The following is a 13,116-nucleotide window of genomic DNA, read 5'->3' as shown; positions in this document are numbered from 1 at the left end:
TTTGGGGAGGGCCATCATTTTTCAACTAAGTGTAAAATTTCCAAGTGGTTTCACAGAGGAATAGAAATTTTCTCCAGGTTGATTAAATGAAAAAAAGTCACAGAGAGCTTTATGGTCTCCTGAAAATTAACTGACATCAACAGGGATGTTTTGTTTTATACTCCTTTATAATTCAGGCAATTAAAAGTAGACTTAGAAGACTGTGAACGTCTATTGTGTGGCACTATTCTTAGGGAGATGAGAATAAACGTCTATTCACCACAGATAGGGAACCAATGACAGTCCAAAGTAAGGATACTACCAAAGTCCAAGTTGGTAAACCACTGAGTTTTATTAGGTGTTACTTACAGGAGCAGAAATTATTTAAAGTTAGCTACATCATCGAAAGTCAACTCCTGCATGAATGACGGCTCACGAAAGCTGGAAACCTGGAGCACACTGCATGACTTGTAGGCAGCTGAGTGGGTTGGAGAACTTCTCTTCCAAGCATCTCAGCTGGCCTGAGAGTCTCTCAGCAGTCCTTGCTACTTATATGTGCTTTGGGAGGGAGGGGCCTAATGTATCTAATCAGTTTCAGGGACTTCCTGAAATTTTTCAGTTGTTTACTTCCTGAGCTTATTAATGCAGGGTGGACTCTTTCACCTCCCTTAGAACACCTTGAGTCATAATGAGCTTCCCTCCTAGATGGAGTGTTTCATCTGGGAGGAAATTGTGCACAACAGTGTCTTGTTGTTTTAACACAAATGTGGTAGACTGGCATGTTTAAACAGCAAGCATGGCTTTCTCACGTCCTGGAGCTTGGGAGGTCCAAGACCAAGGCACCAGCATATCTGTTGTCTGGGAGAGCCCTCCTGGCATCATCACATGGCCAGTGAGCTGACTCTGTCTCTTCTTAGTACACTGTTCCTGTCACTGGGCTTGTCCTCATGACCTCAGCTAAACCTAATTACCTCACATCAGCCTCCACCTCCTGATACTGAACACAAACATGCAGTCCATAACCTTACCTGGTTTCATATTGGGTTTTGAAATTTCGTTCTGTGCTGTATCCACTTACCTCCATTTAACTGGAGACGTGGATCATCTCTGACCTGCTAGACTTTTGTGGGAACTTAAAGGAGGGATTCTTTTCACCCTAGTGAATACAAACTTAATTTTCACCACACAAAATTTCCCAAGAGCTCACCAGATACATTATTAGGAATTCTGTGCTAAAGGAACTGTCCATTTATAAAACATACTTGGTGCTTACAAACAGTTTAACCTGGAAATTTAAGATATAGTAACGGCTAGTGATAAATGTTCCTTGTTGGGACCGCAGTTGGCCACCTGCTGTATAGTGGAGCACCTGCAGTGAGCGAGTGGAAAAGCACAGCACGGCCAGAATTATTGTTTGGCCGTTAACTCTGAGTCATGAGGCGGGGAACCCAGGATCCAAGTCCCAGGTTCAGGGACAAGCCAAGGACAGGGCGATTTTCCACTAGGCTGCTACCCTACGGGGTCCTGGTCATCTGGCTTTTTATAATCTTTCTGCCCCTCTTCTGTGCTGTTCTCTGAGCCTTAAGAGTAGGGGTTATATTGTAGTCTGCCAATTGTAGTTGAGCACCCCACAATCTCAGGAAGATGTAATTTACAAAAGTAGTACTCTGGCTTCATTCACTCTAAGATTTTATAACCATCTATTAGTTTCAACTAGTCTTTGATCTCCTCCTCCTCCTTCTTCCTGCTCATGCTTATATTAACCATTATCAGAAATATTCATTTCTTCTGTATCTATTCATTTTCTTATGTGATATTTGGAAACTTTCTTTTTCCTTTCACAGTTTAAGGAAAAGGATTATTACCGATATGTGTTTGATCTTACAATAATCATTGGGAAACAGATTTAAGCACATAGACTAGTACATGGCAGTAGAGCCCACTGTTCAAATCATAGCATTTAGAACCAATCTATATATGTGATATCACCTACCTGATGGGTGATCTTAGGCAGTTTCTTTACTCTCTCTGTGCTCATGCTCTCATTCATTAAATGTCGAAAACCACAGTATTTAACTGATATGGTTGTTGTGTTAATGTTTGTGTAAAAAATTAATATACAGTCAAAAAGGGATATTTAAATTTTTGTTTTTTCTAAATTTTTTTGTTTGCTTAAAAAAAATTATTTATTTATTTATTATGTATACAGTGTTCTGTCTGCATGTATCCCTGCAGGCCAGAAGAGGGCACCAGATCTCATTATAGATGGTTGTGAGCTACTATGTGGTTGCTGGGAATTGAACTCAGGACCTTTGGAAGAACAGCCAGTGCTCTTAACCTCTGAGCTATCTCTCCAGCCCCCTGTTTGCCTATTTTTTATTTTTCTCTCGTATGTTACATCCAGACCACAGTTTCCCATCCCCCCTTCAGTCTCTCCACCTCCCCCTAGAAAAGAGCAAACCTCCCAGAGACATCAACCAAACACAGCATAACACAAGACCAGCACATACCATCACATCAAGGTTGGACAAAGCAACCCAGTAGGAGGAAAAGGGTCCCACAAGAACACCAAACTATGCAGAGGACTAAGGTCAGACCCCTAAGGCTCCCTGATCTCTGTGAGCCCCACTGAGTCCTGGTCAGTTGATTCTGTGGGCTGTGTTCTTGTGGTGTCTCTGTCCTCTCTGGTTCCTTTGCTCCTTCCTCATCTACTCCACAGAACTCAAGTTCTGCCTAATGTTTGGCTGTGGAACTCTGCATCTGCTCCCTTCAGTTGCTGGATGAAATCTCTCTGGTCTGTTTGATAAACATGCTGTGAGGTTCTGGTCTCAGAACACTCTGCAGGTAGGACAAACAGTAGGTTGAAGGTTTTGTGGCTGGGTTGGTTTCTCAATCCTTCCACTTGAGGCCTTGCCTGGTTATAGAAGATGGCTGGATCAGGCTCCATGTCCATTACTAGGAGTCTTTGCTAGGGTTACTGTGATAGATTCCATGAAGTTTCCATTGCTCTAGGTTTCCACCGCAACCCAGAAATGTCCCCCAATTCCAGTCATTTCTCCCAGTATTTTCTCCCTCCATTCCCCCCAGTCATTTTTCCCAGTATCCCCCCCCAACACTTGATCCTTCCTCTTCCCAATCCCACTCTCCACCTGCAAAATTTATTCTATTTCCCCTTCCCAGGGAGATTCTTGAATCCCACCTTAAGCCCTCCTTGTTATTTTGACTTTCTAGGTCTGTGGATTATAGCATGATTATAATTTATATAACAGCTAATATCCACGTATAAGTGAGTACATACCATGTTTGTCTTTCTGGGTCTGGGTTACCTCACTCAGGTTCCATCCATTTGCTTGCAAATTTCATGATTTTTTTTAACAGCTGAGTAATACTCCATTGTGTAAATGGGCCATATTTTCTTTTACCCATTCTTCAGTTGAGGGACTTCTAGGCAGTTTCCAGCCTCTGACTATTATGAATAAGGCTGCTATGAACAGAGCTGAGCAAGTGTCCTTGTGGCAGAATGGGACATTCTTTGGGTATACAGCCAGGAGTGATATAGCTGGGTCTTGAGGAAGATTGATTCCCAATTTTCTGAGAAATCTCCATATTGATTTCCACAGTGGCAGTATCAGTTTGCACTCCCACCAGCAGTGGAGGAGTGTTCCCCTTGCTCCACATCCTTGCCAGATGAGCTGTCACTTGTGTTTTTGATTTTAGCCATTCTGATGGCTAAAGATGTTGAACATTTCTTTAAGTGTTTCTCAGCCCTTTGAGATTCCTTTGTTGAGAATTCTGTGTTTAGATCTGAACCCCATGTTTTAATTGGATTATTTAGTTTGGTGATGTCCACTTTCTTGAATTCTTTATATATTTTGGATATTTACCCTCTGTCAGATGTGGCGTTGGTGAATGCAGTGGGCCGCAAGAATATATTAGAGATTCAGCTGTATATTAAAGCTATACCTAGAAAAGTCAAGACATTTTTCTAGAGGAAGCCATTTATCAAGGAATATTTAGTGTTATTCAGTTTATAATATATCAGCTGTCTTCTGCTATGAAATTCTTGTGTGCCCTTATACTACTAGGTCATATGGCAAACAGATAAGCTTCTCAGACCTGCTGCTGATCCACTAGGTAACATCCCTGCAGGGCCTAGTAGACAAGCGGGGCTGTAGATGCATAGCTTTGTTTCTTATGCAAATGAAGCTCAGACCTCCCTTCTCCAGGCAGGGAAAATGGTATTCCAGAGCAATTGACTCAGAACAAAGGAGATTTTTGCATATCCAGGTGGAGTGAAGGATGGGGCAAGATTCCTGGTCAGAGTAGAGTTGCATGGTCAGGAAAGAAAGAACAAGGCAGTTTCTGTAGATGGTAGACAGAGCCATGAGGCCAGGGAGAAGAGAGGAAGGCAGGAGTAAAGAGGAAGGAACAAAAGATGGAGGACAAAGGAACAGAGGATGAAAATGAGGTCAAAAGCATAGGAGCTTACTAAAACTATGAGGACAGAAAAAGTAGGTACAGAGAGGAGCTGAATGTGAGGATGGAGCTGAAGCTGTGTAGATAGAATTTTGTCCTAGAGAAATAAAGTAATGGATGAAAGAGCATGGTGTTCATAGATTCTTTTCCCTCAGATAATCCCCCACCAGACATAGTGTCTTCCCAGGACCCTGGGAGGAATTTTCTCAGGGCAGGCCCTTGGGAAAATTCCATTAGGTGAAGATCTTTTTGAATTCTGTGGGCTGCCTTTTTGTCCAATTGACTGTGTCCTTTGCCTTACAGAAGGTTTTCAATTTCATGAGGTCCTATATTTTAATTGTCATAGTACCTGCACTATTGGTGTTCTGTTCAGGAAGCTGTCTCCTGTGACAGTGTGTTCAAGTATTCCCCACTTTCTCTTTTATCAGGTTCAGTGTGTCTAGTTTTGTGTTGAGGTCTTTTATCCACTTGGACTTGAGTTTTATACAAGGTGATAGATATGGATCTATTTGGATTCTTCTACATGCTGACATCCAGTTACGCCAGCACCATCTGTTGAAGATGCTTTTTTTTTCTCCATTGTATATTTCTGGCTCCTATATAAAAAATCAAGTGTCCATAGGTGTGTAGATTAATTTCTAGGTCTTAGATTCCATTCCACTGATCAACATGTCTGTTTTTATGCCAATATGCTGTTTTTACTACTATAGCTCTGTAGTACAGCTGGAAGTCAGGAATAGTGAGACCTTTGGAAGTTCTTTTATTGTACAGGATTGCTTTTAGCTAAGCTGGTTTTCCATATGAGGTTGAGTATTTTTCAAGGTGTGTAAAGAATTGTGTTGGAATTTTGATGGGCATTGCACTGAATCTGTAGATTGCTTTTGGTAAGATGGCCATTTTTACTGTGTTAAACTTGCCAATCCATGAGCATGGGAGATCTTTCCATCCTCTGTAACTTCTTTCTTCAAAGACTTGAAGTTCTTGTTATACAGGTCTTTTACTTGCTTGACTAGAGTTACCTCCAAGATGTTTTATATTATTTGTGGTTATTGTGAAGGGTGTTGTTCCCCTAATTTCTTTCTCAGCCTGTTTGTCATTTGTAGGAGGGCTACTGATTTTTTTTTTTTTTTAGTTTATCTTGTATCCAGCCACATTACTCAAGGTGTTCATCAGATGTAGGAGTTTTCTGGTCAAAGTTTTGGGGTCACTTATGTATACTATCATACCATCTGCAAATATACTTTGACTTCTTCCTTTCCAATTTTTATCCCCTTGATCTCCTTCAGTTGTCTTATTGCTCTAGATAAGTGTTCAAGTACTATATTGAATAGATATGGAGAGAATGGACAGCCTTATCTTATCCCTGATTTTAGTGGAATTGCCTTAAGTTTCTCTCCATTTAACCTGATGTTGGCTACTGGTTTGCTGTATATTGCCTTTATTATGTTTCAGTATGTCCCTTATATTCCTGATTTCTCCAAGACTTTTATCATGAAGGGGTGTTGGATTTTGTCAAGGATCTTTTCAGCATCTAAATAGATGATCATGTGGCTTTTTTCTTTCAGTTTATATGGTAGATTACATTGACTGATTTTCATTTGTTGAACCATCCCTGCATCTCTGGGATGAAGCCTACTTGATCATGGTGGAAAATCTTTTTGATGTGTTCTTGGATTTAGTTTGCAAGCATTCTATTGAGTATTTCTGCACCAATGTTATTGAGGGAAATTGCTCTGTAATTCTCTTTTTTGAGTGTTTGCTTAGTTTGGGTGTCAGGGTAACTGTGACCTCATAAAATGAATTTGGGAATGTTCTGTTTTTATTTTGTGGAATAATTTGAGTAGTATTGATATTAGCACTTCATTGAAAGCCTTGTAGAATTCTGTGCTAAAAATGTCTACCCCTGGGCCTTTTTCGGTTGGGAGACTTTTAATGATTGCTTCTATTTCCTTAGGGTTTATAGGTCTATTTAAGTTGTTTATCTAATCTTGACTTAACTTTGGTAAGTAGCATCTATCAAGAAATTTGTCCATTTCTTTTAGATTTCCAATTTTGTGGAGTATGACCTAATGATTCTTTGGATTTCCTCAGTGTCTGTTATGTCTCCCTTTTTGTTTCTGATTTTGTTAATTTGGATATTCTCTATGGTTTTTAGTTAGTTTAGATAAGGGTTTGTCTATCTTGCTTATTTTCTTGAAGAACCAACTCTTTGTTTCATTGGTTCCTGGTACTGTTGTCTTTGTTTCTATGTTATTGATTTAGGCCCTCAGTTTGATTATTTTCTACCATCTACCCCTCTTGGGTATGTTTGCTTCTTCTTGTTATAGAGTTTGTAGGTGTGCTATTAAGTTGCTAGTATGAGATCTCTCTAATTTCTTTATGAAGGCACTTCATAAAGTGCTATGAACTTCCTCTTAGCACTGCTTTCATTGTGTCCCATAAGTCTGGGTATGTTGTGAATTCATTTTCATTTAATTCTAGGAAATCTTTCTTATTTCTGCCTTAATCCAGTAGTTGTTCAGTAAGGAGTTGTTCAGATTTCATGAGCTTGTAGGTTTTCTGTTGTTGATATCCAGCCTTAACCTATGGTGATCTGATAGGACACAGGGAGTTATTTCAATTTTCTTGTATCTGTTGAGACTTGCTTTGTGACTGAGTATGTGGTCGGTCTTGGAGAATGTTCCATGAGGTGCTGAGAAGGCATATTGTTTTGTGGTTAGGTGAAATGTTCTGCAGATGTCTGTTAGGTCCATTTGAATCATAATGGCTATTTCCATCATTTCTCTGTTTAAGTTCTGTCTGGATGACCTGTCCATTGATGAGAGTGGGGTGTTGAATTCTCCCACTATAAGTGTATGAGGGTCAATGTATGATTTAAGCTTTTATAATGTTTCTTTTGCAAAAGTAGGTGGTCTTGCATTTGGGGTATAGATGTTGAGAATTGACATGTTATCTTGGTGGATTTTTCCTTTGATGAGTATGAAATGTCCTTCTCCATCTCTTTTGATTAATTTTGGTTTGGAGTTTATTTTGTTAGGTATTAGAATAACTACACCAGCTTGCTTCTTAGGTTCCATTTGCTTGGAAAATCCCTTTCTAACCCTTTGCTCGGAGGTAGTCTATCTTTGATATTGAGGTGTGTTTCTTGTATGCAGCAGAAGAATGGATGCACTTTTGTATCCATTCTGTTAGCATGTGTCTTTTTATTTGGGAATTTAATCCATTAATATTGAGAGATATTAGACCAATGATTGTTAATTCCTATTGTGTTGTTGTTGTTGTTGAGTATGTGTGTTTCCCTTTGGGTTTTGCTGATGTGAGATTATTATTGCCTATGTTTTTGTGGGTGTAGTTAACTTCCTTGGGTTTGAGTTTTTCTTCTAGAACCTTCTATAGGGATAGATTTGTGGACAGTTTAAATGTGACTTTGTCATGAAATATCTTGTTTACTCCCATCTATGGCAATTGAAAGTTTTGCTGCGTATCATAGTCTAGGCTTGCATCTGTGGTCTCTTAGAGTCTGCAAGACATCTGTCCATGCCCTTGTGACTGTTAGAGCTTCCATTGAGTAGTTGAGTGTAATTCTAGTAAGTCTGCCTTTATATGTTACTTGACCTTTTCACCTTGCAGCTTTTAATATTTTTTCTTTGTTCTGTATGTTTAGTGTTGATTATTATGGGACATGAGGACCTTCTTCTCTGATACAATCTATTCGATATTCTGTAAGCTTCTTGTACCTTTATAGGCATGTCCTTGTTTGGGTTAGAAAATTTTTCTTGTATGATTTTTGTCAAATACATTTTCTGGGTTTTTGAGCTGGGATTCCTCTCCTATTTCTATTATTTCTAGGTTTGGCCTTTGTACAGCATTCCAGGTTTCTTGGATGATTTGTGTTAGGAATTTTTCAGATTTAACATTTTCTTTGACCAATCAATCTATTTCTTCTATTAAATCTTCAACACCTGAGATTCTCTCTTCTATCTCTTGTATTCTGTTGGTGATGCTTGTGTCTGTAGCTCCCATTTGCTTACTCAGATTTTCCATTTCCAGAACTCCCTCAGTTTATATTTTCTTTATTGCTTCTATTTCAACTTTTAGGTCTTGAACAGTTTTCTTCACCTGTTTGTTTTTTCTTGGCATTCTTTAATGGATTTATTGATTTCCTCCTATTTTTTGTCCTTTCCTTGATTTCTTTAAGGAATTGTTTCCCATTTTCTCTTTAAGGACTTCTATCATCTTAATGAAGTTATTTTTAGTATTATTTTGTTGTGCTACAGGTGTCTTAGAATATTCAGGTCTTGCCATCATAGGATGGGTGGGCTCCAGTGGTGCTATATTGCCTGTTGTTGATTGTATTCTTACATTGACATTTAGGTGTCTGGGTTTGGGAAGATTATAGGTCTAAGTGCTGATTTCTGAGTTTGTCTTTGTTGGATGGGTTTTTTGTTCCTTGGTTTCTGTTTCTTCTTTGGTCTTCTGGTCTTTGTGACCTGGATTTCTGGTGACCTGCATGGCCTCTGATCCAGTAGGGAATCTCTAAGTTAGGGACTGACCTTCCAGTAGCTAGCTTTGGTGCAGCAGGGGAGGGTGTAAACAGAATTTTCTCCAGTCCTGCCTGGCCCCAAGGTCTGAACAAATCTCTCCCACCCATGGTCCCACAGCTGCTTATAAAATAATCACTCAGAGACTTATATTAATTACAAACTGTATGGCCTATGGCTTCAGCTTCTTGTTAGCTAGCTCTCTCATTTTAAATTAGCTGATTTCTGTAAATCTATATGTTGCCACATGGCTGTGGCATTGGTCTGCTGACATCCTGTTGCTCCTTTGGCTCGTGTCTCTCCCAACTCTGCCCTTCTTCTCTCTGTATCTCTGCTTGCATTTCTTACCTAGCTGTAAGCTTCAAAAACAGCTTTATTTATTATCCAATGGGAGCCACACATATTCACAGCATACAGAAAGACATCCCACAGCAAGGGGCGGGGGTGTCTCTGTTCTTCTGACTGGTGTGGCCTGAACCTGTTCTTTTGACTTGTATGGCCTGCATCTGAGCAGGGGAAGTCAGATGGAGTTGGGGGCAGGGCACAGTTGTAGGACAGGTCATGAGGTGGGAGGATGTGAACCATGCAATGGGTCGAGTGGGGCAGTTCAGCTGGCAGACGGGTCACTCACTTGTTTTTCTGACTCAAGTTTTTTTTTTTTTAAATGATTAGATGATTGAAAACCATTCTGTAAGAAGACAGTACAGGGTTGGAGAGACAGCTCAGAGGTTAAAAGCACATACTGCTTTTGTAGAGGACCCAAGTTCAGTTCTCAGCACTCTCATCAGTCAGCTCATATCCACTTACAACTCCAGTGCCAGAGAACCCAACACACCCTCTTTTGGCCATAGGAAGCATTTACACACCACACCTCACACATGCAGACACACACACACACACACACACACACACACACACACACACACACACACACACGCACACACGCATTTAATAATAATCTTTAAAACAAAAAGACAGTATAAAGCAATTTATTCCTCTCTGAACATGCTAGGTTGCTTTCAGGTTTGTTTTGCTTTTGCTTTTTTGTTATTTTAAGGAGTTGAGAATCTCCTCAGGGCACAGTAAACATATTAGAAGGTAAGGCTGACTGGTTAGCTTGTTCTAGTTGAGTTCAGCCAGAGCTTCTGCCTAGTTTCCTGTGATAGAAGCACAGGAGAGCACTGCTAAGTCACATTTGCTAATATGGACTGGCAGAAGCCAAAGGCAACTCCATCCATGTGACTGCTCAGAGGAAAGGTGGAAGGAATTGGGGACCCAAATCTAAACTGTCAAACCTTCCTAAGAATCAGGGAGAATTGCAGAACTCTCCAGAACTTTGAACATCAGATTAACATGTGTCTACTCATATTGGTACTGCAATAACTTATTACCATTTAATGGTAGAAAACAAAATTTAATCCATTAGAACTAAAAACAATGAAAATTTGCACATATATTATGCTGCCTTATTAAATTTGCTGATTTATTAGAATAACTACTGACTCTTAACTAAAATAATTTTGACTTATAAAAGAAAGATAACTTCATACTCAACCATCATATCAAATTTAAGGCTAGGCAGGCAATAAAATCTGTGAAGACTTTGTCATGGGGAATTGCAAATACAGAGGAGCTGTGTTCACATTGACTGTACATGTCCATTCAGATGCTGTGTTTATATTAAGCACTATCTGGACTGGATTGTAGCACTAGTTTATGATACTTGATTACATAGATAAATCTGTTACCCTAAACTAAGAAAAATATGACTAATCAAGTGTTTCATTGTCATCCAAAGTACAAAACAGCATTTGTCTCCTGTGTATGATTTGGTCATAAAGTTCTTCAAACATTTCAGATTGAAGAAGTTCCTGGAGAGTTCACCCAGGATGACTTAGCAGAAGATGATGTCATGCTACTCGATGCATGGGAACAGGTAAGGTTATAGTTTGCTCACAACAAGAGGCTGTATTTATGGTTGGCAACTGATAGAACTTGCTTTGAGAAATGGCAATTCAAATAATAAATGGGGGGAGGGTGGAGAGATGGCTCAGTGGTTAAGAGCACTGGCTGCTCTTCCAGAGTACCCGGGTTCAATTCCCAGCACCCACCTGGCAGCTCACAGCTGTCTGTTATTTCAGTTCGTGGAACCCTATGCCCTCACATAGACATACATGTAAGCAAAACACCAGTGCACATAAAATAAAAATAAACAAATAATAAATAGGTCTGGGGACCTAGGCTGTACTCAATAGAAATGTCACAGAGTTTATTGATTTCTTACTCTGAAAAGAATTCTACAGCTTTCACTTTTTACAGCTTTAGGAAAAAACCAAAACCAAAACAAACAAACAAAAAACCAAAACAACAAAAAAAAAATTCAACTTTTCATTTATTGGTAAACTATACTCACTGTTATTTGTGTAGTCATTATATTATTAACTACATAAATATGTACAATGCTGTGGGAGAAACCAAAATACTGAGAATTTCTCCTGAATTTTGACAAGATTTCCTAAGGAACCCATCCCTTAGGGGGAAAAATCAGGCACAGAATAGGCTTGAATTGAAGCAGCAAAATATGTTACTATCTCAAAGATCTTACTTTAGGAGAAAATTAGTGGCGACTGGACAGCTATATACATCTGGTGGTCTTCCAAAATCTCTATGTAAATTAACAACTGTAAAAAGGACAAACATATATGCTAAAAATCAAATTATAGCAAGGTGGTGGTGGCACACACCATTAATCCCAGCACTTGGGAGACAGAGGCAGGTGGATTTCAGTGAGTTTGAGGCCAGCCTGATCTACAAAGTGAGTTCCAGGACAGCTAGGACTGTTACATTGAGAAACCCTGTTTTGAAAAACAAACAAACAAACAAACAAACAAACAAAATGAATCAAATTATATAGAACAAAATGTCAAACACTGAATCAGGAGTTTTAGAGTAAGGTACCTACTTGTTTTCAGATATTTTTCTTTTCTTCTTTTTCTTTCTTTTCTTTTCCAGAATTATTTATTTTGGGCTGGAGCGTTGGCTCAGTGGTTAAGGGCACTTGTTGTGAAAGACAGATTTGATTCCCAGCACCCACATGAAAGCTCACCACCTTCTTGGGCACCAAGCACACATGTAGTACAAACACACATGTAGACAAAACACTCATACACACACACACACACACACACACACACACACACACACACACAAATCTAAAAACAAAAAATATTAAAAAAGAATTCATGTGTATGAGTGTTTTGCCTGCAGAGGTCATAAGAGGACATCAGATCCCCAGGAACTTAAGTAATGGATGGTTGTGAGCCACCAGGTGGGTGCTGGGAATCAAATTCAGATCCTTTGCAAGAACAAGTGCTCTTAACCACTGAGCCTTCAGATTGGTTTCTAGCAGCTAAGCTACTCAGTAAATCACACGTCAACCTTGGATCTTCAAGGACCATATCTGAATTGGGGATTTGCAGCAGGCTTTTTCTTTTAGGCCACCAACCAGCTCCCAAATCATGACATGAAGACTTCTTACTAGTTATGAATGCTTGGCCTCGCTTAGGCTTGTTTCTGGCTAGCTCTATTTAACTTAACCTGTTTCTCTTTATCTTCCTTTTACCTTGGGGCTTTTTACCTTTCTTCCCTTCTGTATGTCTGACTTTCCTGCTTCCTTCAGTGTCTGGCTGGCTGGCGGCTGCCTGGCTTCTGGCCCCAGGCATGTCCCTACCTTTCTCCCTCATTCTCTTCTCCTTCTCTCTCAGGCCTAGATTTCTTCTCCTACTTATTCTCTCTGCCCACCAGCCTTGCCTATCCCTCTCTTACCTAGTTATCGGCCATTCAGCTTTTTATTAGACCAATCAGATTCCTTACGCAGGCAAGGTCAAACAGCAACACATCTTTACATAATTAAACAAATGCAGCACATTTTACCTAATTAAAATAATATTCCACAACAGGGATTCAACCCTATATCCTCAAAGTACTACATTTCATTTCTTTATAAATTATCCCTTTTATCCAAGATACTGTACTGTCACAGTGTCTTGTGTGCTTGGACACACTGTGTGTGAATTAGAACACAACAGAACCTTAATTTGACCAAAGTTGCTCTACCAAG

The 13,116-nt window shown here is 39.6% G+C and overlaps 1 protein-coding gene across 1 annotated transcript in view; it reads left to right on the top strand.

Moving 5' to 3' along the window:
* The window catches only part of Scin (scinderin), a 90,362-nt gene that overhangs the window by 73,238 nt on the left and 4,008 nt on the right, over window positions 1–13,116 (top strand). The window contains exon 14 of the mRNA XM_052738167.1: window positions 10,855–10,932. Coding sequence (XP_052594127.1) covers window positions 10,855–10,932 — 78 coding nt within the window. The remainder of the gene's footprint in view (window positions 1–10,854; window positions 10,933–13,116) is intronic.

Source organism: Peromyscus californicus, unplaced genomic scaffold (genome assembly GCF_007827085.1).
Source record: "Peromyscus californicus insignis strain IS unplaced genomic scaffold, ASM782708v3 Scaffold_15__1_contigs__length_86483966, whole genome shotgun sequence".
Classification (NCBI taxonomy): domain Eukaryota; kingdom Metazoa; phylum Chordata; class Mammalia; order Rodentia; family Cricetidae; genus Peromyscus; species Peromyscus californicus.
The sequence above is the reverse complement of the archived record's forward strand: the minus strand, read 5'-3'. Positions and strand labels throughout refer to the sequence as shown.